The sequence below is a fragment of the Pholcus phalangioides genome, unplaced genomic scaffold (genome assembly GCF_987345545.1).
Source record: "Pholcus phalangioides strain wild (caught in Gottingen) unplaced genomic scaffold, Ppha-v1.0 ptg000039l_1, whole genome shotgun sequence".
In the NCBI taxonomy this organism is placed as follows: Eukaryota; Metazoa; Arthropoda; class Arachnida; order Araneae; family Pholcidae; genus Pholcus; species Pholcus phalangioides.
Window position 1 is genome coordinate 31,013,861 of NW_028301625.1, and position 23,970 is coordinate 31,037,830.

The following is a 23,970-nucleotide window of genomic DNA, read 5'->3' on the forward strand; positions in this document are numbered from 1 at the left end:
AATGTAAAATAATGAGCCAGACACTTTTTTGAGGTGGATATCCATGCGTAACATTGATTTCAACTTTTTATTTATATCTTCTCAAAAGCGAAAATGAGAATTAATGTCCCCGTATTGTCTTATATTATCCAATTGCATCAATCCATATAGTTTAGGATGTTTTTAAATTAATTATGAGCCCATATAAATTACATCGAAGAACCGCAGCTTTAATCAAGCATTTTTTGAAGGAAAAACAGGGATATCAATAACTTGAAGTTAAAAAAAAAAAAATCGAAATTTCTAGCTCCCGTTAAAAAGAAGAAAAACGATTCATTTCTATGTTTCTTTAATTTAGATTTGTTTCTTTCATGAATCGCACAGGAAGTCACCATATTGGTTACCTTGTATGTCCCTCAAAAAAAGGGAAATATCACGTAATCCAAAAAAGCCTCATGGCCATGGATGCGTAAAGCCCCGAATAATATTCTAGTCAAGTCAAGCCGGTAGTAAAAACGAAGGACTGACATAAAAACTAGCATTGACATTCATGTTTTGAAGGATGTTTACATTTTGATTTGTGGAATCCCCGTGTTATCGAAACCATTATTTTATGTGCGTAACGTTTTTATTCATAATATAGAATTTTTCAAATAGAATAAAATATTGTATTTGTTCATTCGGACATTACACAATGCGAATGAGAATTGTATGATGTGCGGTAATTAAAATTTAATACCATTTTATAAGCAAAACAATATATTTCATAGTTTCAATCGCCGCATTTCGTTGTTATTTTATGAATTTTTCATGGAGTTTCAAATATTTTATGTTGTTCTACTATTAACGCTCCAGACGTTTTTTTCAAATTAGCATGTTTTCACAAAGTTTGACATTGATGTTGCATCTAAGCTATGGAGATTTTTCATTTTGGCATTGAATATTTTTTAACATACACCTATTGCCACCCATGCAGGGGCGGCGTAAGCTAGGGCGCAAGGGGTGTAGTAGCGAAGGCTTTTGTTTGGTCATACAATTTTTAAAAAAATAAAAATTCACAAGACACCAGCGCTGTGGCAATTTTCTCTGAGCCATACCTTGGCAACGAAGATATTGAAAAAAACTTGAGGAAACAAGTGAGAACCAGAATCCAAAAAAGGATTCTGGTTCTCACTTGTCCAGGACCTGGAGCACCAGAGCCCCCTCTCACTTTCCCAGTTTCTGGCTTGGGAACCTTGGAGTACCATGTTTTTCAAATTTTCACATTTTCTTTCAAATTTATTTATTTGTTTCTAAAGTTAAATAACACATAAAACAGTTAAATCTCAATGTTTGTCGTCTAGAGGCCTGAGCCTGTACAGAGCAACTAATTAAAAGTAAAGGCAAAAGAAACAAAAAATAAATAACACAAAAGTTATAATAAAAATGAAGTTAAATAATAAAATGATTTTGGATCAATTTTTGTAACAATAACAGTAGCATTTGATACAATAAAAATTGATATGAGGCAACTACAGGCATATTGATAATAATATAATTTGCTTCTATAATTGAAAATATACATAAATATCATATATTGGTATTAGAAATTCAAAAAGTGATTTTTTAAATTATGCAAACCTAGATAAATTCTGTATTACCAACGGTAAAGCATAAATAGTTAAGGAGCAAGGTAGTAAAAATGTTTGCAAAATATTTCTTTTCTAAATGAGGGTATGCAGTAAATTTCATTTGGTCTTCTCAGTGATATAGACTCTCTTTTAGTGCATGTTGATTTATTATGATATATGTAGAGTATGATTCGGTAGATGGCGTTATGTCTTATGGGGAGTAGATTTAAATTTCTATAAATTGAGATTTGAGAGCGAGCATTGTAAATAGTTTGAAACATCTGTTTTGAATAGAACAAATAGGCTGTAGATTTGTCTTGTAATGACCTTCCCAGATGATGATACCATAATTGACAATTGAATAAAACCATGCATAGTAAATTTATTTCAGAAATTCTGCCGTTACCATTTGTTTCATATAATAAAATTTATTTACGATAAAACATAGTTTTTTGGCTATTTCCAGTGCATGAAGTTTCCATTTTAAATTGCTACTAATGTAAAGTCCGAGATATTTGATATTTTGTACCTGCTGAATTTTTATATGTCTATAATCTGCGGTGGCGCATAATCCGCATGTAAAATTCTAAGAAATAAAAAAAACCATGCATAATCCGCGGGGGCATATTATCCGCAGGATTTAAAAAATAATAATAAAAACTTACCTTCTGTTTCGATAATCGATCCATTGGTACGTTAGTTAATGAAATTTATTTACAAAACAATAGCATTATGTACACATGAAACATAATTTACAGTTCAATCAATAACCTTCAAATTCAGACTCTCATCAGGCTGATAATATTTTCTGCAGCGGTAGATAATCTGCATTTTTTAACGTTTAACCACTTTTTTGACAGATAATCCACAGATTATACACAGGAAAATACAGCAGGTATTTTGGCGTTAACAAAGTTCAACTCTGTGTTGCAGAATTGAGATTGGTTAAAAATTTCAACTCCAAAAGGGAGGTAAATATGATGCCTCATCCAGGGCTTCAACTAGATGCTTGGTTACCCAGGGCAAGTGCACATTTTGGCTCCCCCTTGTGATGTTGAAGGAGAGGTTTGCAAATAAAATTTGCACCCCCTTTGGTCCAGCACCCGGGGCATGAGACCTGCCTACTCCCCCTAGTTATGGCCTTGGCCTCATCAAAAGAGCTGTAATGGGAAAAACGTTATCTGGTATAATTAAAAATGGTGAAATCATTCTTGGTGAAATCACATCATCAATCAGTGGGTTGCTGTTGTTGCTGTTTTTTTTTTTTAAATATATGACATCCATATTTTTATGGTCATCTTTTTATCAGCCACCTCGTTGGGCATTTTGCCTGTTGTGGCGTTGTATTTATATTTGTATTCTGGGACCCAAAAAACAGGACAGTTTCAAAAGTGAGACATATGGTCAATCATCATTTGTTGCTGTTGTTCACAATGATATGCAGATATGGATGGTTTGAAAAACCTGGTTTATTCCAGGGCATAGCCACCAAAACCTTAGGGCTTTCAGACCCTATAAATAATGAATATACAACACAACACTCACCTCTTACTTTTACATATGGACTTGAGTCCCATACATACAAGATGACCAGGGTTTAAGCTACGGTCGCTTTTTTCGCAAAATGCGAAAGAAAACCATAGAATGCGAAAAAAGTAGCAACTTTCGCAAAAATGCGTACAGGAGGTACGCAACAAGTAGACGTCCAACCATCAATCATTACATTAGCATTCAGGGGCGTAGCCAAAAATTTCGTTCGGGGGGGGAGGGACCAAAGTGTTAGAACAATAGATTTGGCCATCTTTTTCCCTTTTTTCGGCCATTTTTTCACATTTCGGGGGGGGGGGGAACCAGACCCCATCCCTGCGCCCTTGTTAGCATTGCAGCATTTTGCTAAAGCTTTTCCACCCATTTTTGCTTTTTTGCGAAAAGAATTTTTTATCCAGCTTAAACCCTGAAGATGACTGATAACTTTCAGTATTTCTCAGTGTTTTCTTCATGTCGGCACCTCTGTTCCCATGGTCTTTTAGGCAAAAGCCCTTCCAGCCTCCTATCAGGGTCATCTTTAGTATTGGCACATAAGGCTTTGCATTGGCACAGCAGGTGAGCTCCAGCCGCCCACGCACTCATGAAAGTTAATTTTGCAATGGGTCATTTCTGCAGTGTTGTCAACTTTGTTATTTGTTATTTTCCATCTATATCTAGGGATCAAGTAGTAGTTTGTATGCAGTTGGTGGAGATTGGTTAGAAAACCTGAAATTCAAGTTTTTTTACCAATCCCCGACATATAAAAAAAGAAATCTGCTCTTAGGAAAGCACCACTTTAAGATTCAGTGGGTGAGGTTGCCATCAAATTAGTGATTTCCAACAGTGCACCCCAGAATTTTTAAATTGTGAAAAATTCAAATACCTTCAAAATAAACCTAATACTGTAAACACAGACAACTTTGGCTCCTGGGGCCATTCTTTGTCCTTAAGCGATAAAATAGTGAAGCACCTCAGTTACTGTAGAAAACCATTTTTGGAACTAGTTTCTGTGGTTTCTTTTAGGTACTACAAAAACTAGGGCTGAAAATAGTTTTGGTACTCTTCCATGATAACCACATCACTTGACGCTGTTTTTGTCCTGGCGAATTTTCTAGTAGTGTATAGTTGTTATAGTATATTTCTAGTAGCAATATAAGTATTATACGCAAGTCCGTGGGCAAGCCCAGCGAGGGGCAGCTGCCCCTCCCTAGAAGAGAAATTAAAGTGTAGTAATTGACACAGCTCAGACGTATCAATGTAGTCTCGGTGAGTTGCTCCCCTCTAGTTCAGATTCTGGGTATGCACTTGCGCAAGTCTAGTATCACATCAAAAATGTGCAAAAAGAAACAAGTCAAAATGCATCAATATAATCCCTGTTTACATGTGCAATAAAATATAGCGGGAAGTTCCGGGTAATAGGGATTTTTGCTTCAACCCATTTACATCTCATTGAGCTTATGCTGGTATTCCCCCCTTCTTTTCGGATGTCGTCACTGGTCACGTGGGTTGAACGGGTGGTTTGCTCAAGATGGCCAACGAAGAAGGAGCTAACAGAAATTTTCGCGGAACAAAAGATTATGGGAGAGGAGGTTGGAGTCACCCACCATTGTTCTGCAACAAAGATGGAACTCCTTTGACTGATCAAACAATTTTGAAAAAGTATTTCATTATTTCAAAATACACTTTGCGGTTGAAGATAATATGTATAGATATTATGTCTAATGCATTATTGATTTTGTTGCTAGACTATAACCAAGTGCACACAAAGTATCTCGGCATCATTGATTAGTGATGATATACTTTCGTATTTGGAATTTAATTGGAATGTATGCACCATACATTCCAATTGATTTTATCAGTGTTTTTCATTGATGTGTAGACGCCTGCAGGCCAGAGATTGAGCACCCCCCTCCCCGTTATATGGCAATCGTTATAGATCAGAATAGGATACGAATACAGGACAGAAAAGTAAAATTTAGGCACAACTATATACAGTACCACTTTTTTGTCTTTTGTTTGTGCATGATTTATTAGTAATGGCATGGGAGGGTGGAAGCGGGGGGGGGGGGGGTTAAAAAAATTAGACTTAAATAGAAGGGGCGGCAGAAACATAAATACAGCCCTGTCGTTCAATTGTATTATCTAACCCAAAAGGTAATTCATTTCTAACTGCTTGTGTCATTAAAATTTTATCGTGTTTTAAATATGAAATTACTTTTTATTGTTGATTTATTATGGACTTAGAATTTTGTCTAAAAAATAACATTGTATTTTGTATGGCCTCTCCAGGAGTTTTACCAGTCTTCTAAATGATAATAAATTTGAGGAAATAAATTATCATTATTCAGAACAGATTTCTTTTAGCGGATCAGTCATAATGTCTGCAGACCAGTTCGTTCTCTGTACAAAATAGTACTGTAATGTGTGTGTATTAAGTACTGTATGAGAAATTAGAAATAAAAAGAAGTGACTTCTATTTTTCGATTCTAATGCTGGGTATGGTGTTCAATAGAAAGTTTTTTCCAAGTAATTCTTGCTGGTTGTTTAATTATTCATTTTCTATTAAGAAAACCCTTATACTAACAATACCTCATTTTCTCCCCTTCTTTGAATCGTACAACTTCATTATCAAATACGAACTGCTGTACAGTCAGCCCCACTTATAACGCAAGTCAGAAAAGACAGCGAAGCTATGTGTTATACATGAACTTTGTTATATCCATACCGACTTGGAAAATGATACGTTTAAGCAAAATAAAACATTTTACATGCTCAATACCCATGTTTCAGAGCATTCTTAAAATGAATAGATTAAAATAATATATTTTAATGAAAATTAAAAATTTAATTGAAATCTCTCGTTATTGAATGTATTTACAAAATATTTGTGTAAGTTACTACTTTTTTTTAGTATTTTTGTGGGCTTTGAACGTTTTGTGTTCAAATCATTTTTGCTAAATAAGCATGCAAAATATGATGCCTTTTTCTTGTAGAAAGAGTACGGATACTGGAAAAATGTTTGATCTCCTTTTCCCGAACCATTTAAAGAAAGAATAATGAACTTCGAGTAATCCCAATTTTTTTTTGATACCTCATTTTCTTTTCCATTTTTCAACCAACTGTACATCTACAATTTTTGAAGCAATAAGCAGTGTTTTGCACTTGAAAGTTCTTAAAACTAATTTCCACATGATGAAACTTCCGCAAACAACGTCTGAATATAGCTTGAGAATGGCAAATTTGCACTAAAAATGGTTTGGAGGTTAGATTCTTTGGAATAAATATTCCCCTATTCCTTTCTTCGTAATGAAGTTTTCTCCTAGAAAAATGAGATTTAAAGGAGAAAAGTTAAACACAAAAAGAAGCAAATAGGATTTTACAAGTACAAATACAAGGGCCACCACAGGCAAATTGCCCAACAAAGTGGCTGAAAAAGATGCCCATAAGAAAAAAATATATATAGACATCAAATATAACCAAAATAAATCAAATGAAATGTACCCAAAACAGCCTCACTAGAATGTTTTCCAAAGAAAGAAAAGAGATGCATTATGAGTTGCAGAAAGGTAAATTTACAGATAAGAAGATTTAAATAAGATTACAAAAAAATAATTTGTGCCAATTCCATGTTTGGAAATCGGTCTGAAATTTGTTATAGGTGTACTTTGCTGAAATTAATGTTTGTTATGAGCAATCAAAATATGAAATTCAAGGGACTCAGAAAAACTTTGTTATATGTAAAAATTCATAATACAGTAAAACCTGTCTTTAACAGAACCTGTATTAATCAGAAATCTGTTTTCAACTGAAAAAAAATTGTAGTCCTATGATTTCAATGCCAAAATACACATTAACAAACGGCAGCGGTTCTCAACATTTTTTGACTCGTGGAGCCCTTTCTGGTTTGTAATTTCTATGGCAGAACCCTTTCTGGTGTATAATTTTGATGGCGGAGCCATTTCTGGTGTATAATTTCGATGGTGGAGCCCCTTAGGCCTACTTTTTATTCGTTCATTCATCAAAGTTATTGATTTATTTTTATTATTGAAAATATTTATAATAATTTTTATTATTGAAAATATTTATAATAATTTTTTTTTTTTCAAATTTAGTTTTTTATTTTCCTTTAGCAGCCCTGGAGCCTCAGGGAAGTTCACACGGAGCACCGGTTGAGAACCGCTGATAAACAGGGATTAAATGGAACCTGTCTAACGTGGGAAGGGAAAGGAAAATTGCACCATTTAATGGAAAATTTCACACAAACACTGTGAGAGTTTGGTGACCAAAATAGACCAAAGGATCATACAAAATGCTAAAGTGCTCTACCGAAATTTTTTATGCAATCTATGCTTGCAAATGTGAGTTCGTTTCTGCACTTGACACTGTGGTTTTGATAAGTCATATGTAGTAAAGCAGTTTCTTTCTGAAATTGTAACAAATTTTTTCGTAAAAGCAGACTTTTCCACACGAGAAATCATTGTAAGGGTTGAATTTCCAAATGATATGCAAAGACTTACAAAATTGTATGCGACCTGTGTACATTCCGTGATTGTAAGTCTGAGTAGGGCCAGAACTGATTAGAGAGAGACAAAGAGCAACTGCCCTGGGGGCAAAATTCAGGGGCTGGAAAATTTTAGGTGGTGACAAAAACACTGTTATAAAATCATTGAATTTTACAGTGGTAGGGGCGGCAAAATCATGTTGCTCTTCCCTCACAAAATTCCTAGTTATGGCCCTGATGCTGAGGATTACATAAACATATACGATAATGTACAAACCAAACCTGGCACGACAGATATTGACACCCTAATTGAAAATTTTTGAGGAAGTTATAAAAAGAATGTAAATGTTGTTATTTTAGAAGAAAAACAGTGTAGGTCAGAATTTTGTACAGATGCTGTTGAAATCTAAATACAATACTTAGTAATTATAGACTAATTAATTATTTATTTTATTTATATTTAAATTATTCACTTTATCTTCGATTAATTTATTTTAATTTTATTTCAATCACACACGAGATCATTACAAAATTTTACATATTATATCAATTGAACCTTTATTAAGTGGAAACGTGTGTGCAACGAAAAAAAATCTCGGTCCTTTGCGATTCCGTTGAAGACAGGCTTTACTGTATCTGTTCATTATAAGTAAGTCTGACTGTTTATTCATACCTTTTTTGTTTCGATGCTCAGTGACTGCTTTGTTCATGCTGCCTTAATTATAAGAAAACCTCTGAAAAGACTTTGTTAGCCCCATTATTCTTTAGACATATTACAACAGAGTACTCATACAAGTTCTGGAACAATTTACTAACCAGTACCAAGGAGCCACTCTATTTGAATATGTAAACTATATCAAATATCAGTCATGGAGGTTTGTAATTTGATCGTCTTTTATTACTTTAATTTTTTTTATGAGAAAAACAAAAAGAACCCCATTGAAGCAAAGATAGATTTATAAAATATATGCATGTTGGATATTGTACCACCATTGGTGTATGCAAAGGGGGGATTGGGGTTCAAATCCCCCCTCAAGCCGAGATTATAGTGTTATTTTGCAGGAAAAAACGTAACCCCCCCCTAAGAAGAAAAAAAATTTCGACCCCCCCCCCCCCCGAGAAAATTCTGCGTACGCCTATGTGTACCACATAAATATCTTTCAAATTATGTAACTGCAAAATGAACTAACTAAAACAATCATATTTACTGCTTAAAATTATCTGTGTATAAATATATCCTTAATTTAATTTTTTTCATTATAGCTATGTATTCATGCTTCCGCCTTATATTTGGCATGTGACCATTATTATTTTTTTTTGCCACACGTCATCTTTAATATGGTTCTCAGGGCAATTATAAGGTATGATTCACAATTGATAACATATATTCATCCATTACTACCTTTATTCTTAAATCAGCGAAAATTAATCTCATGTTCATTTTAAATTACATAGAAAGGAATGAGTAGAAATATATAAAAAAGGTTATTTTCTCAAATTGAAAGTGAAAACATGTATTTTTCGATAAAGAACATTAATGTCTAACTTTAACGATGTTAACTACCTATTAGTAACAGCTTATTAGAAGTTGCAACATTAATTAAAAATCTTTGACTTGCATCTTTTTATTAATTTTTTTCCTAGAAATTGTAAACTAACTTTTGTGTTTGTTGTGTGTATTAACTATGTTTTTTTTTATTTGCCAAAACTTCTTGAGCTTTGCATAAAGAACTATTCCTGCTTTACATAGTGTGATAATGCTGTATTATATGCATACATTGTTATTTGAAGTGTCCTGTATATTCAATTCCACTGTATAAGTTGTGTACTTTGAATTTATCTATTTTGTTTTTTAAATTTCAGGTACCTTGTTAATAATGAGCGTCTCATTCAAATGGTATGCTTAAGTATATACAAAACATGCTTTTTTAGAAAACTTATGAAATATTTTGTTTGTGTAAATAAATTAATTTATGTATATGTTTTTGTATGAGGAAGAGTGACAGAGAGATCTTTTGTATAAAGATTTAAAAAAAAATTATTTAAATGTGGAACTCGATTCTCAATCATCAACCTAATCAAACCTGAAGGGAATTCATAGTGAAAAAAAATTCAATGAGAGGTAGTCTATATAATATATATATATAGCCCTCAGACGTTTCAATTTCTTTTTTTTCTTTTAATGAAATGTATAATGTCTTTTCCATTTACAAACTAATTGCTCCAGTCTGAGTTTGTAAAAAAATAGTGTCGATTGTATATCTTTGAGCAAAGGTTCAGCTCTTATGGGTCTATGTACATCCATCAGCAGTATTTCTTTACAGTTAAAGAACATTTTATGACTCAAACCCACAGCACTTCTTGACCCCCTCCTCTCCACAGCTAGCCTCAAACTTTTTGAAACTCTGGTGGAGGACCACAGCAGTTCTGATGTGCAAAAGTCCTTTCCTCTGGTACCCTCTCCACATACCAAACATAGCCATGATCCATACTGTCGAAATTTAAAGGGGGGAGGGGCAAAAGAGTCCCAAAACTGAAATTTCTACTTTTTACTTTCTTTGGTTGACTATTTTACATCCCACTTTGATGTTGCCACTCAAGTCTAGCATTTCAGAGGTTAAAAAAATATATATATATATTTTTAATGAGCGAATAAAAGGAATGAAATTCAAATTCTGTTCAATCAAACAGAACGCCAATGCTTGGAAGGTCATTAAAATACTGATGCTCCAACACATGTCTACTTCTCTATTTAATATTTGTTAATATTTTTTTTAACAAAAATTATTCTGCAAGAGAGTGACCTAATCATACAAATAATAATATTCATTTTAATAGTTATTCCAAGTAACGTGATCATCACATATTCCAAAGAGATCTTTATGGTCTGTCCAAGGAATTTGTTAGTGCGTTAGTAGACATCCATGCTTGAACCAGAATTTAAACCCACACCCGCACAGTCAGAAGCTAGCTCCCTAACCACTGGACTGCCAGGCGACATAAATATATATATTTATATATCTATACAACATAGATATATATATTCTTAGATATATATGTATTTTATTGTAAATTTTTTCTTTTCAATTTTTTTACTAGTTAGCTGATTCTTATCCAATTCGAAAAGCTGCACGTTTCACAGCACATATAATCCTTCGAGCCAAGTATTTTAGTAAGTGTTTTCGAGTTGTGATATATTTTTCATTCAGCTTTGCATAAATTTTCTTCCTGTATGAAAGTAATATTAATGTGTAGGCTATATATCTAATTTGTCATAACTGCAGTGTGCAATTCTTACATCCCTATTCACTTATCTGTTTTTAGGTGGGAAAAGGGGGAAGAGATACCATAAATTCAATAGTTTTGTTCTCATGAACTTGCTTTTCTGACTTACAGAATAGGTAAATCTCACAGTTTAGTTGCCTTCAGTTCTAGCCAAATAATTAGGTGCCTGACACCATTTAATGTCCAAATTGTTCAATAACTAGCCATAATCAAGCTAACAAATATATCAGGACAATTAGCTTTGGGTGATAGTGGTCAAAAATGGCTCAGTGGTATCATATGGCAGCATCTCTAAGGCCGGACATTAGCGTAGCAATGTTTGGTATGTTCGGTACTTATGCCAACCACTTTCAGTGCATCTTAATGCAAAAAACTGCTGGCTGATCATTAGAGATGGGGCAAATAGTGATCTGGCCAAATAGCCGAATATCAGTTTTCTTGAAATTCATCACAATTAGAAATAAAATTGACATTTTTAATTGAAAATAAAATTGACATTTTTAATTGAAAATAAAATTGACATTTTTAATTGAAAATAAAATTATTGGCAATTTCAATTGATATTGAATTTTAATAATGCAATTTATTATTTAGATAAATATTAACTGGTAGCAGAAAATTTTTTATTGCCATGATAATGCCAATGAAATTTGATGATGATTTATTGTATTTTAATATTACACTGATATACCTCGGCTAACGAAGGTGATTCATTCTCGAATCACGTTCGTTTAGCAGAAACATGATTTCCCCAAAGTTTCTATGGAAAATCATTTGATTCATTTCAGGTTCTGCCAAATTTAAAGATAAGTTTTTTAAAACACCAAGGAATACTATAAAAAGTACTTGGTCTACTATAAAGCTCATGTTGACACAACCCAATCGAGTTCATAAATGTCCTTATCCATTTGTGATTTAGTCAGCTCATTTTTTTGTCTGATACATGCAGATGGAGAAGATAATCTCCCAGACTGTTCAGCTTGATGCTAAGAGTCTTGCGCTGAAAGAACTCATGCTGTGAAAACATAGGCTACCTTTTTTTTCAATACATTTTCTAATTTGATTGAATCCTTCATTTTATATGAAATGGTTCAAAGAATTTCAGAAAGAAAAGTGTAGGTACATCTGAAAAAAGACTCTGAGGTGGACATGAGTTAATCAGGGCCTAGTGACAGTAATTCTGATGATGATTGGTGCGAAAATCCAGCTCACGACGTGGATATTTTGTTAGTGCATGCATTCATATAATTAAAAATGTTTATTAGCTGAATCTGTATTCGTTATTCAAAGCAGAAAAATCACTAAAAAATCTTTGTTAGAAGGAAAATGTGTAGGCCACAAAGCATTTGTTAGCTGAAGTATCACTGTATTTACAGAATGAATTTTTTTAAACACTTGTTACAATTTTACATCTAATTAAAAGAATATCAACCATTATTTACCACTCTCAAGTATTAATGTGCATCATAAAATTTACGACATTTTTCCACTCTAGATGTTCTTGCCCCTTTCAGTAGCTCAATACATTTCTTGTCTGGATACATCCTTCAGTTAGTGAACTTTTTAATTCATGCTCACTTCCACATTATTGCAGTAGTATTCTATTTTCAGTTTCATGTTTTACTTATCCTAGAAATTCACCCTGAGAACCTCTTGCACAGAAACTGACAGGCACGCACCACAGAATAAAATATAATCAGTAAATTGTTAATTTATGCAAAAAATATGAATTAATATGATTTTTTTTAAAAATTAGTTTGTTGTGCTTAGATTTACACAGATATTCAGCCGAATCGAATGTTTAGCAAAAGGGCCAAATAGGCAGAATACCGCAGTCGTCTCTATTATTTATTCTCAACTAGTATTGCATTATAAAATTTACGATTTATTTTCTTATTTTCCTCTTTAGATGTTATAATACATATCTTGTCTAGGTACATCCTTCAATAGGATTCTATTTTCAGTTTCATGTTTTCCTTATCCTAGAAATTCACCCTGACATAACCATTTTAACAGAAAGGGAAAAACCATATACACCACAATAAAATATAATTAGTAAATTTCTAATTTATGGGAAAAATTCTAATTAATATAATTTTTTAAAATTAATTTGTTGTGCATAGATTTACACAAATATTCAGCAGAATACCTAATCATTGGCGGAACCGAATATTCAGCAAAAAAGCCGAATAGGCAGAATACCAAATAGCACCCAAACATTCATCCCATCTTCTTTGATCACCTACAAACATTTATGTCTGTCATCCTTCCAGTTGATGTTTCCATGCTACGGCTGTACCATGCTGAAAACACTGGTTCTTGTCGATTACCAAAGCTAAGCAGCATTGGGTGTGGTTAGTACTTGGTAGGGTGACCACCTGGGAACACTGCGTGCTGTGGGCATCACTTTTGGGTTGGAACCCCACAATCGCCACAGTGGTGATCGGCTGAAGTTGGTTTTCTGTGGTTCCCAACTACAAGGTGCAAATGCAGGGATGCAATTATTCAATCATCACACTTCAGTCATAATTTAAAAAATTTATGGCAGATGGCTGCACTACACATAACAAACATTACACGGAAACAAACTTGTATGTTAGGTTCACAACAGGTACACACACATTCCAACATGTACCAATTCGTTAGAAGTTCTGTAGAGGAATATGGACGAGGTGCATATGTGGTGTAGTAGTAGTAGTTGAAATGTTGGCAAGCAATAATCAAAGGATCTTCACTTGTGATCAGGTAGGTAAAGTGAAATGACCCAACATTGTCTACTAAGAGGACCGAGAAAATGTGCCATTATTGGTTACCGTTACTAAGAGGTTCAGTATTTCAGAAAAAACAGTTAAAATTTTTTTATTGCATGCAAAAATTATAAGACGTACTATAATTAGAAAAAGCTGTTTTATATCACATGAAATTTATTTTGCATTAAAAATATGTTAATTTCACACGATTATCTTTTATTTGTGATTGGGCAATTTTTCTATTGTTAATTTCATCCAAATGTTTCTTGAAGAAAAATGAGTACAGCCGTGCTGTTATGCTTGTATCCTTGAATGTTCATTCTTCAGAAGATCACAAAATCCTGCAATGCCATCAATTATTTTTTTGTTATCTAGGGCAGTAATTTCAATTAATGTTCACCTGAACATCCTTGCTCAAACCAATAGCTTGAGAAACCACCTCGCTAGAAACCAAGGACTCCCTGGTCTATGACGTAGCCATTTGCTATATTTTAACCATAATTTCTACATTTTTTCCCCTTTCTTTTGAAATGCATCTAGCACACCTGTTTGCAGACTTGTGGAACCCAAATAGTTGGCTGATCACATTTTAAAAACTACTGACGAAGGAAGAACCTATACTTATTTTTATGTTTGAAGGGTTCAATGGAGAAAAGCCCCTTATAGAGCAAATTTTGAGGGTTATTTTTATTTTGTGATGGTGCATTATTTTTCTTTAATTTTTATGCCCGAAAAGGGCTGTTATTCAAAAATTCTTTGTTCAGAAGTTAACCTTAGTGTTAACTTCTAGAACTAACTAACTTAACTAACTGAATAGGAAGTATTCAGTGCCGAGAAAATGTGTCTGTTGTTTATACATGACCATGGGAGGGGGGGGGGGTTCACTGTATATCCGATTCAGTAGTACTTGAGTGTATTCAGGGGTCAGTCAAACTTCTGGAATACAGATGTTCATTTCAGATATACAGATGATAATAATGCATCTTACTCACTTTGAAAAATAACACCAACTAGCCATCATTTCAGCATATTTAGAAGCAGATAGTCTTGACCAATAATAGGGGAGCTCCGAGAGCAGAGATACTAGGGATATTGATCTTGTTTCTTGCCAGCTGCAAAACAACATACTAACAAGAGTAATAATGTAGGGTGTGTGGGTATTCTATGGTAAATATCAAAAATAGCAAAATTACAACTGATTCAAGGAAACAGTTATTTTATGCTGAGGTGAGCTCGGAAAGAAAAGTCATCACGTCTCCGCCGGGACTCGAACCCAGGCCTCTTGCATACCGGGCAAGCATGCTACCATCTACACCACTGGAGACACATGAATCTGCCTTCCTAATTTCACACACTGTGTCGTGAGGCGTTGAAGTAGAGGCATTAGTAGCCTCTCAACTTCAGGAAATGGCCCCCGGGTGGGACGGTTTAGCAAGAGGCCTGGGTTCGAGTCCCGGCGGAGACGTGATGACTTTTCTTTCCGAGCTCACCTCAGCATAATATCCGGAAAATAACTGTTTCCTTGATATCTCTGGCTGAGAAAGAAGCCATCTATATCTCTTTACAACTGATTACTAGAAAATTTTCCATGAAGGAAGTTTCCCCCCTTCTTTCTCTCTATACATGCACATCTGCCTCTTAGCTTTATATGCTCATATTGAGCAGCTGCTTTTTTGGGTAGAAGCCCATAGAGGTTTTGCACTCCCTGGATAAAGCTGACGTAAGTCAGCTGATAAAGCTGACTAAAGTCAATCATTTTAGCAAACGACTACAATGAAAAAAAGTAGAAATATAATTTCACTTATATAACTATCTAAAAATTAAATCAGGCCAGATATTTACTGATTACTAGCTTATATCCCCTAAGGGACAGAGCCTGGGTCATATCTGGTCTTAAAGATATTTACTGAATGCTCTTCATAACTTAGTGTTTGTTTTTCTAGTAAGAATATATTTTCATTTATTTTTTAGCTTGTTGACTGTAAAGTACTTCTAGCTTGTTATTAAATATTGTTTACCAATATCTTTTATATTTATTAGATATGTTTTCCTGCATTTTTTTGTTTATATATTTTTTTAATATGGTATACGTTATGAGGTTAGATTACTCATTAACAAATAAATAGAATATATACAATTAAATTGTTTCTCTCTCTCTCTTTTTTTATATTATTGTACTTGATGAAATATTTCACTTCTTTATGTATCAGGATAGCCTATGGAATTGATAAAGTAAATCTCCAACTTTTTTAAAGTTTTCAGATTGAAAATTCTATTTCAGTCATCTATGCAAAATTTAAATTATTATTTCTTTTACAGCATCTGCTGCTTAAAGCAATCATTAATGAAAACAATAATTTCTCAAATTAGGAGAAGAAGCACTAGAAAGTATGAAGAAAAATAACTCTCGCAAGGAATTCACACAGCAGAGTGAAGGGAAATTCTCAAAATACTTTGAAAGTTTTCAGGTATTTCAATATTGTGTGTATATTGAAAAGAATTATATAATATGCTCTAAAAACCAGAAAACTGATGCAGCAGACTAATACTTAGTGTGAGGAAAGACGTCACTCTCCCTTGTTAATACGATGGATACGTCATAATACTTAGTGGCTAGGCCCGAAAGTGAAGGCGCCCGAAATTGAAGGAGTGCAACAGTGTATGTATTCCATGAGTGTGCATAAGTATTACATGCACATAATTTACCCCTTTAATTCTGTAGAGTGGGTCCACAGTTTTGTTCTTTTCAGAACTGCTGGGTTTCTCCGTTCTACAGTGTTGTGCATGGTATCCCAAATCTGCTTGATAGGGTTCAGATTAGGGGGGGGGGGTGCACCACCACCACCACCACTCAGTGCCGTCTTAAGGCATGGGCCCACCCGGGCACGGCCCGGGGGCCTCAAGCGAAAAGGGGCCTCACAAAAATGAGATCTGGTTGAAATTTTCGAGAATTTGTTTGCTAGGGTCTCTGAAAAATCAATTGGCCCGGGGGCCCATGATACTCTTAAGAAGGCCCTGCCACCACTTCCTCATCTTTAGAGTGCTTGTTCCAAAGTTAGGACCAGTTCTTAACCCCTCAGCACCATCCTACGTACCTAGTATGAAAGATTAAATTACCGTATGCTGCTGTCATATCCACCCAGTATGCTCCCTAAACTTCTGAATCTAATCATTTTTCTCGAGCAGAAATTACATTTTAAATTCAATCAATTTACTGTATTTTGTGAAAGTATGTTTTTTTCCACAATACAAAGTTCATAGTACAGGGTGTTTCAAAAAGAATCATCCGATTTTAAAAAATCATTACTATTCAGCTTTTAATCCATTTTGATCGAATAATGTATAGGTAGAAAAAGAGAAATCTCGAGTTTCACATAGTTGTCAACAGGTAGCACTGACACTTTCTTCGGCTGCCACTTCAGTGTTTGCAAAATTGGCTTTTCCCGCAGTTAGAAACGGATTCGGATGACTTCATTTTCCAGCAGGACGGGGCACCACCACACTGGAGCTTGGATGTTCGAGAACTTTTGAACAATCGCATTCCTAAATGATGGATCACCATATGGGACCTGACCATTCAGTTAAACATCACTGGCCTCCAAGATCGCTGGTACTCACAGTGTGCGATTTCTTCTTGTGGGGGTTTATAAAAGACTACTTTTATGTGCCTCTCCTTCCAGCTACACTAGCTGAACTGAAGATACACATAACAGCAGCCATGGAAGCAATGGATGCAAACATGCTCGCAAAAGTTTAGGACAAATTTGACTATCGCATAGACATACGCTGTGCATCCCCAGATGACTGGACATATTGAGCACCTTTAATTTGGTTTGTAAAAAAACTTTATGATTGGCCATGTAATACAAAATTAATCTTAAGTGTCTATATATATTCAATATTTTTCGTAATATATGCATTTCAAATTGGGTGATTCTTTTTGGAACATTCTGTATTTATAAGACTTTAGGTTATCATATTTATAATCTTGTTTTATTGTGAGTGATGAACGTTTGCTGATTAACATGTGTGGACCTAAGATATTATTGTAAAGAGCTGTTCCCCCCCCCCCACCCCATCGCTTACCATGCGAATGAGCCAACATCAATCTATATCATGTGGGATTCATGGTTAATGCAAATCGAATCGCTAAATGTAAAAAGGGGTCATGTCACATTTTCTCAAGTTTTCATGAGAGGCAAAAAACGTATATCTTCTCCAATCATTTTTTTTAGTAAAAAATTTAATTGTAGTGTCTGTGGAATGCATTTAATGAAGCCCTGAGAGAGGATTTTAAATTTTAATTGCTTAAGAATAACCACGAGAGAGTAAAATCTGATATGGGCTTGACCCCTTTTTACAGTTAAACATTTTAGAGCCCCAATTCTCTAGTGAAAAGTCTCAGAAAAACACATAAATAAACAAATGTATGCAATGAAACAAACTTTATTTAGCTTTTTATACTATACAAACTTTCTATTAGACGGGGATCAAAAGTACTCCTCTTCTGGTTGCCTCTAATGAGTTGATGGTTGGTGCACTAAAAATCTGGTCACAAAAATTGTTATACTCCATTGGGATGTATTTTTTGTTTTATTCAAGTCGTTCCTTTTACTTTGGTTATTGGAAGTTTTGTCAATGAATAAGCTTTGCTTTGGAGTATTATTAGTGGTACACCAAGTTTTCTTAGTGGGAAGATTCGTGAGCCAATACCATTGACATATTGTGTACAGTAAACTTTGATGCATTCTGGTTGATCAAATCCATATATTGTTCCACTATGTACAATCTCACATTCTTCTTGATAAGTATTTTTATCAGGGCGAAATCCCTATCATGGTAAAAAAGAATGCCCTCTGATGGGGAAATGAAATTTAATTTCCTCAAAACGTTCAGACTCTACTAAGAACATCAAAAACCTCATCAATGTGCTATTATTCTGCCCTTCACAGTTGTGCACAAAAAGTTACAAGATCTTTCCATCTTCAGCTCCATCAATATATTTTTTCAAAAAGACCATAACTTTATTAGGCCCTTTGCCTCCATTTGTTTTGTCATAAACGAAACATTTCATTTTACCATCTCAGGTTATACTGAACAGGTGAATACTGAAGGTATTAACACTCAGCTGCCTAAAATAGTAGATATCTTGCACTGGAATCCGAGGTAAGGATACAATAGCCATATAGTCAATACACAGACAGAAAATATCGCTGTTTTCTTGGCAAAGCTCTTTAGCTTCTATGATTGCATCATAAAATTTTTTGCTTTTTTTCTGTACTAATAAATACAACATAATTACATAATAACAACTACTACGTTTTAAACAAAAAACAATAAATAACAAATAACAACAAAACAAAAACAATGTAAACAAAGAAAACCTTCTTATGGGTAACTCAACAGGAAAACCCTGCTGCCGCCTGTTAGCGTGCTTGAGAACTAAATGTAAAAAGGGGTCATGTCCTGGACTTGACACCTTTTTACTTTTAACATCCGTTTTTTCTCAACATCTAGACTTGACCCATTTTACCATAAAACGATGCGTTGGCGTCTCTATTACATGAATCTATCAAAACATAAATATTGAAAAAATGTGACATGACCCCTTTTTACATTTAGCGATTCAATTATCTTTACACGCAGATTATATATCTGCCAATTGCAGTTGGAAGTGTTGGTCTTCAGATCATACTATTTGTTTCTAATTACTACGTGTTCAGTAGCAATATTTCTGACCACAGTAAGACACAAAACTCTGTATGGTGCTCTATGTGCACCGGCTGTTGAAATCCATGTCATGTAGGAAACATTTCACACAGTCGTCAGGAGTACCTTTTCTTACAAGAATGAATGAGTCACATGCCTAGAGCCCACGCATTTTTAGGGTCCAAAAATTATTCAACTATTTTTACTTTCTCGTCTTATTGAATTCTTGAGAGGTTTTTGTGATGAATTATAGAATAAGTGAATAGATAATTTTATATACACATAGCGTACATGTAAAAATCTATTTCAGAAGTATTTATGCATAATTGTTACATAATAATAATATGAAAAAATTGCTTAAGTAATGTCAAGTGTATAATCTAAAATTTTATGTTTGCCTATAGGGCCTGAATTTATAAGGAAAGGGTCTTTAATTAGATGAGAGAGATGATTGTGTTGAGGCTAAAGCATTAAGCTGCCATGACTAAGACTATGTTGAAAGTTTAATACGGTTTATGTCACTTATTAGAATCATGGATATTGTATGCAGAATTTTCTCAAGGGGGGGGGGGTTAAATTTTTTTTACTTCTAAAGGGGGGGTTTAAATTTTTTCCTGCAAAATGACACTATAATCTCGACTTGAGGGGAGGGGGGGTTAGCGTTCTAACCCCCCCCCCCCCTCAAGTCGAGATTATAGTGTTATTTTGCAGGAAAAAATTTGCGTACGCTAATGATTAAGGTATTGTTATCACTTTTGCAAAGAATGGAATGGACCAATATCATAACATGGAAAAAAATTCGTTTTTTGTTAATACTTTGGATAATGTTGTAAAAAAAAAATTTCTGTCCAAAGTTTTTTCTGCTCATTTTCGAGCTAAAGTACAAACCAAACTTATTTTTTCAACTGTGAGTTGTTGTCAGGCTTCAAGACTATGTAGGAGACTAGAAGGTGTTCTCCCCTTTCCTCCCTTGCTGACAAACATTTCAGGACTGATTACAGCATAATCAGTCCGTAGTATTTGCTGTGATTCATGTACATATGGAGCTGCTTTTGCAATGGACTTTCTATATTAAAGGCAAATACATGACAAAAAACCCATATGTTCTTCAGGTCTTGATCAGTTTCTTCCAGTTGACCAAAATCAAATACTTTTTTCTGAGAGACTTTTATATCTATGAAATTATGTATTGTGTACATTAAAAAAAAATCTTAATTTGTTATTCATATTAAATTCCAGTCTAGTCTCACAAATAGCTGAATGACAAAAATTCTGGATTTTTGCTCAAAGTGAAAAAGAAGGTACAGTTTTAGAATTAGTTTAAAAAAATGGAACTATTGAAAAAATTTTTACAACCCGTTGTGTGGGAAAGGAAAACAGAGTTGTCTCATTTTAGCACCACCTGTTTACCATACGTCCCATTCAACCAAACAGGATGTATGGTCACCATACTTGTAAATGGGACTTTTTTCAGATATAGTTATCATTTGGTTATTGTTATCAGAAACCCTGAGTCCCGATATGATCAGATTAAGTGGTATGGACTGTATATTGCTGGAATTTTTCTATTCACTGTGTGCTAGTGAAATGATGAAATTTAAATATTTGCTGTATCTCCAAAATGCTTTGACCCATCACTTATCATTGCATAGTTGTTGTTTTTTTACGTATTAGCCATATTCTAACTTCTCCATTTATTCCCTCTTGGTATAAAATAGCTGCTACTTTTTAAACTGAAAAATTCCAACAAGTTTTTTTATAATGAGGTGATTCTGCCTTGAAAACTTTGAAATAACTAACATATAGCATCATAAACCTGAATACATTTTTAAAGTAATTTTATTGTCTATAATGGTAGTTCAGTCATTTTTTTTACCTTATTTCACTTATCAAGTGTAAATTGCTAATTTTTATTTACAGTATGCGTAACTATACTGAAAAGTTTTTGTGAATATTGAGAATATACTAATTATTCATGACAATTTTTCAGAATATTTTAAAGTCATCAAAAAACAAGGTTCGAAAATCATGACAATCATAGGAGAAGAACAATATGTAGTGAAAGCTTCTTGTGTGTGTTATTGAATAAAAAAATTGGTATGTGTGAAGTAGTCCTTGATTTTTCTCAAGTGATAATAGTTCTAGATGTACAAATTGTTCTTAATTCTCATTACTAGAGCCCAAATTATATGCAAATGCATTTGTATATTTTGACCTTTTTTTAGCGTTAATTCATATAAATGCATAAAATCAGATTTTTCAGAAGTTTGCATATTTTTGAAGGTCTATTTAAAAGCCCTATCACTTTTTTATGATTTTTCAAATAAATATAGCTCATAATGTTTTCATAACGTTGATTTTTTTTTTCTCCAGAGGTACGATTTAGTGAATTAATAGAGATGTTTGTAAGGCAGGGATTACACTATAAAAGTTTGATAAAAGATCTTTTACAAAACTTAGAAAAAAACAACCAATAAGGCTATTGGTTGCATTCGCTCAAATGCAATCAATATGCTTATTAGTTGCATTTTTCAAGTTTTATAAAATAACTTATCTTAAACTTTTATAGTGTGATCCCGGCCTTATACAGTATTTTCCAAATATAAACAGTTTTATTGTAATGTTATTTCTAGAGATATGTCAAATATGTTCAATTTTTTTATGAAATAGTGTCCAAATTCTTTTTTTTTTCTGGTGTTTTGTCACAGAGTTGCTATAACAAACTAGAAATAAAACGTAGTTATTTGCATATGTAGTATATACATATGCGGGAATATTTTTTGTTAATGAATATGCACTAAGAAATAGAAAATATGCACTTTAAAAACGTCTACTTTTTAAAATGTTTTTTTCATGCATATTTTCTCATTTTCGATACATATATTAGAATTTTTAGCGTTTTTCAGAATTTTTTGGTGTTTATTTTGGGTTTTCCAATGTATATTTTGGCATTTTTTTAAGTGCATATTTTGCCACTTTTTAGTGCATATAATCCAGGCTGTACTCATTACAATTATCAAACAGCTACAATTGTCAGTCATAGTATTTATTTTTACTATGAGTAGTCGAGGCAATTCTGCCCTGAAAATTTTGAAATAACCAATATATAGCATAATAAAACTGAATGCATTTTTTAAATTTGTTTTATTTATTTGCAAAAATTGTTATGTGTACTGTTAATTAAATTTCATATTGTGAAGCATATGAATATTGTGGGGTATTTTAAGTCATTGTTTAAACTTTAGAAAATATAGTTTCTGATGGTCTATAAACAGCTAAACTGTATACTCATAATGTGATACTCAGAGGATCAAGATAGTTTTGTGTTAACCAAATTTCATATTTTCTAATGAGGAAAAGTATTGCTCTTCTGTTATTTCACAGGACCAAACATATTGCATGTAAAATGTTATTTTGCATTATGCTGCTTCATGTTAAAAGGCTTGACTTTATTGAGATTTTTAAGTTAAAAGCATTTTTCGAAAGGAAAAAAGGGAGTACTGTTATTTGAGCCCAATTAATTTATATCCACTTCAGAATCACTTTCCAGATATACCCCTATTTCTCTTTCAGAAAGGTTTTAAGCCATTTCATGTCAAATTGAAGATTAAGAGAAAACGCATTAAAAAAAAGCAGTCTAGATGTGAATACTTTCAGTGCACAGTATCAAACTGAACATAGGAGCATATTTTTTCCATCTGCATCTATGATACAGAGAATTGATCTGACCACATCACATAGAGGGTAAGAGCGGACTCAGGGTATTTTGTACTGGGAGGGGGTGAGCAATTGTGTAATGCAATACAAGCACAAGGCCACAACGGGCAAAATGCCCAACGAGGTGGCTAAGGAAAAGATTCCCATAACAAATATGGGTGTCATATATTTCTAAAATACAGCAACACCCAATTAAAAATGTAATTATGAAAACTATATGTGCATGATAAATTATGATACAATGCCCATAAAAATATTTATGGTTGTCTCATCTAAGTATGGATAGCTTCTTGATTTACCCCAACATGTTTTTGTAAATCCGTAGGATTGTCAGAGGCAGCTCTAGTTCACCTGCCGCCCAGATACAAATCCCTCCCCTGAAAGATGTTCCTGGTTGAAGGCTGAAAGGACTTCAGCCAATGCGACTTTGAGATAAACCTGATCTTTTATCTGTCTGAAGCCGCATACCATTGCTTGATGAAAAATGTATTTGAGCATATGTCCTGCTTTTGGAGAAACTGTCCTGTTTTATCTAACAAAATCTGTTATCTAAACAAAGGCTTAGGCTGCCACCCCTTACAACCTGCTGCTCAGGTGCACTGCACCCTTTGCACCCTTGTTTAAGTCATCTCTGAGGATCATGCTGTATTTCACAGAACAGACCAATTTTTCCCATATCACCCAACTCTAGGGAGGGACCATAGCCCGCTTACCTGGATTCAGGTCTGGTAAGGGTACACCTATGTACTCAAATGGTTATGTACATATTTATATCTCTTCGTTGAGACAGAGCAGCGGGCCATGTTCTGGTTAGGAGGAGAAAGTTATGTACGTGTATTGGTAAATATACACCTTGGTTATGTAAAAAAAGATATCTTCAGTATCTCATCTT

General features: G+C 33.8%; 1 protein-coding gene and 1 pseudogene across 5 annotated transcripts; both read left to right on the forward strand.

Moving 5' to 3' along the window:
* Nucleotides 1-494: 494 nt before the first annotated feature.
* LOC149065835 (protein NCBP2AS2 homolog) lies at nucleotides 495-22,492 on the forward strand. Of its 5 annotated transcripts, none has more exons than XM_089253684.1 (7): nucleotides 495-594; nucleotides 8,881-8,978; nucleotides 9,481-9,514; nucleotides 10,717-10,789; nucleotides 16,023-16,120; nucleotides 20,601-20,662; nucleotides 21,352-22,492. In XM_089253684.1, exons 2-6 carry the CDS (start codon nucleotides 8,956-8,958, stop codon nucleotides 20,619-20,621), a joined length of 249 nt encoding a protein of 82 aa, XP_089109810.1. In that variant the 5' UTR covers nucleotides 495-594; nucleotides 8,881-8,955; the 3' UTR covers nucleotides 20,622-20,662; nucleotides 21,352-22,492. The 5 variants fall into 5 exon arrangements, with proteins under 5 accessions (XP_089109810.1, XP_089109808.1, XP_089109806.1 ...); XM_089253680.1 differs by lacking the exon at nucleotides 20,601-20,662 and adding an exon at nucleotides 7,247-7,474 and having other exon boundaries at nucleotides 496-594; XM_089253681.1 differs by lacking the exon at nucleotides 495-594 and adding an exon at nucleotides 7,332-7,474 and having other exon boundaries at nucleotides 21,352-21,469.
* LOC149065836 (5S ribosomal RNA) lies at nucleotides 13,188-13,305 on the forward strand (annotated as a pseudogene).
* Nucleotides 22,493-23,970: the final 1,478 nt, after the last annotated feature.

What these genes read in the sequence shown, in the direction of transcription:
- LOC149065835 (XM_089253680.1), top strand. Translation starts at nt 7,454, where the DNA reads ATGCAATCTATGCTTGCAAAT. An exon ending in ATGAGCGTCTCATTCAAATG is followed by an intron (nt 9,515 to 10,716) that starts GTATGCTTAAGT and finishes TTTTTTTACTAG; the next exon opens with TTAGCTGATTCTTATCCAAT. An exon ending in AATACTTTGAAAGTTTTCAG is followed by an intron (nt 16,121 to 21,351) that starts GTATTTCAATAT and finishes ACAATTTTTCAG; the next exon opens with AATATTTTAAAGTCATCAAA.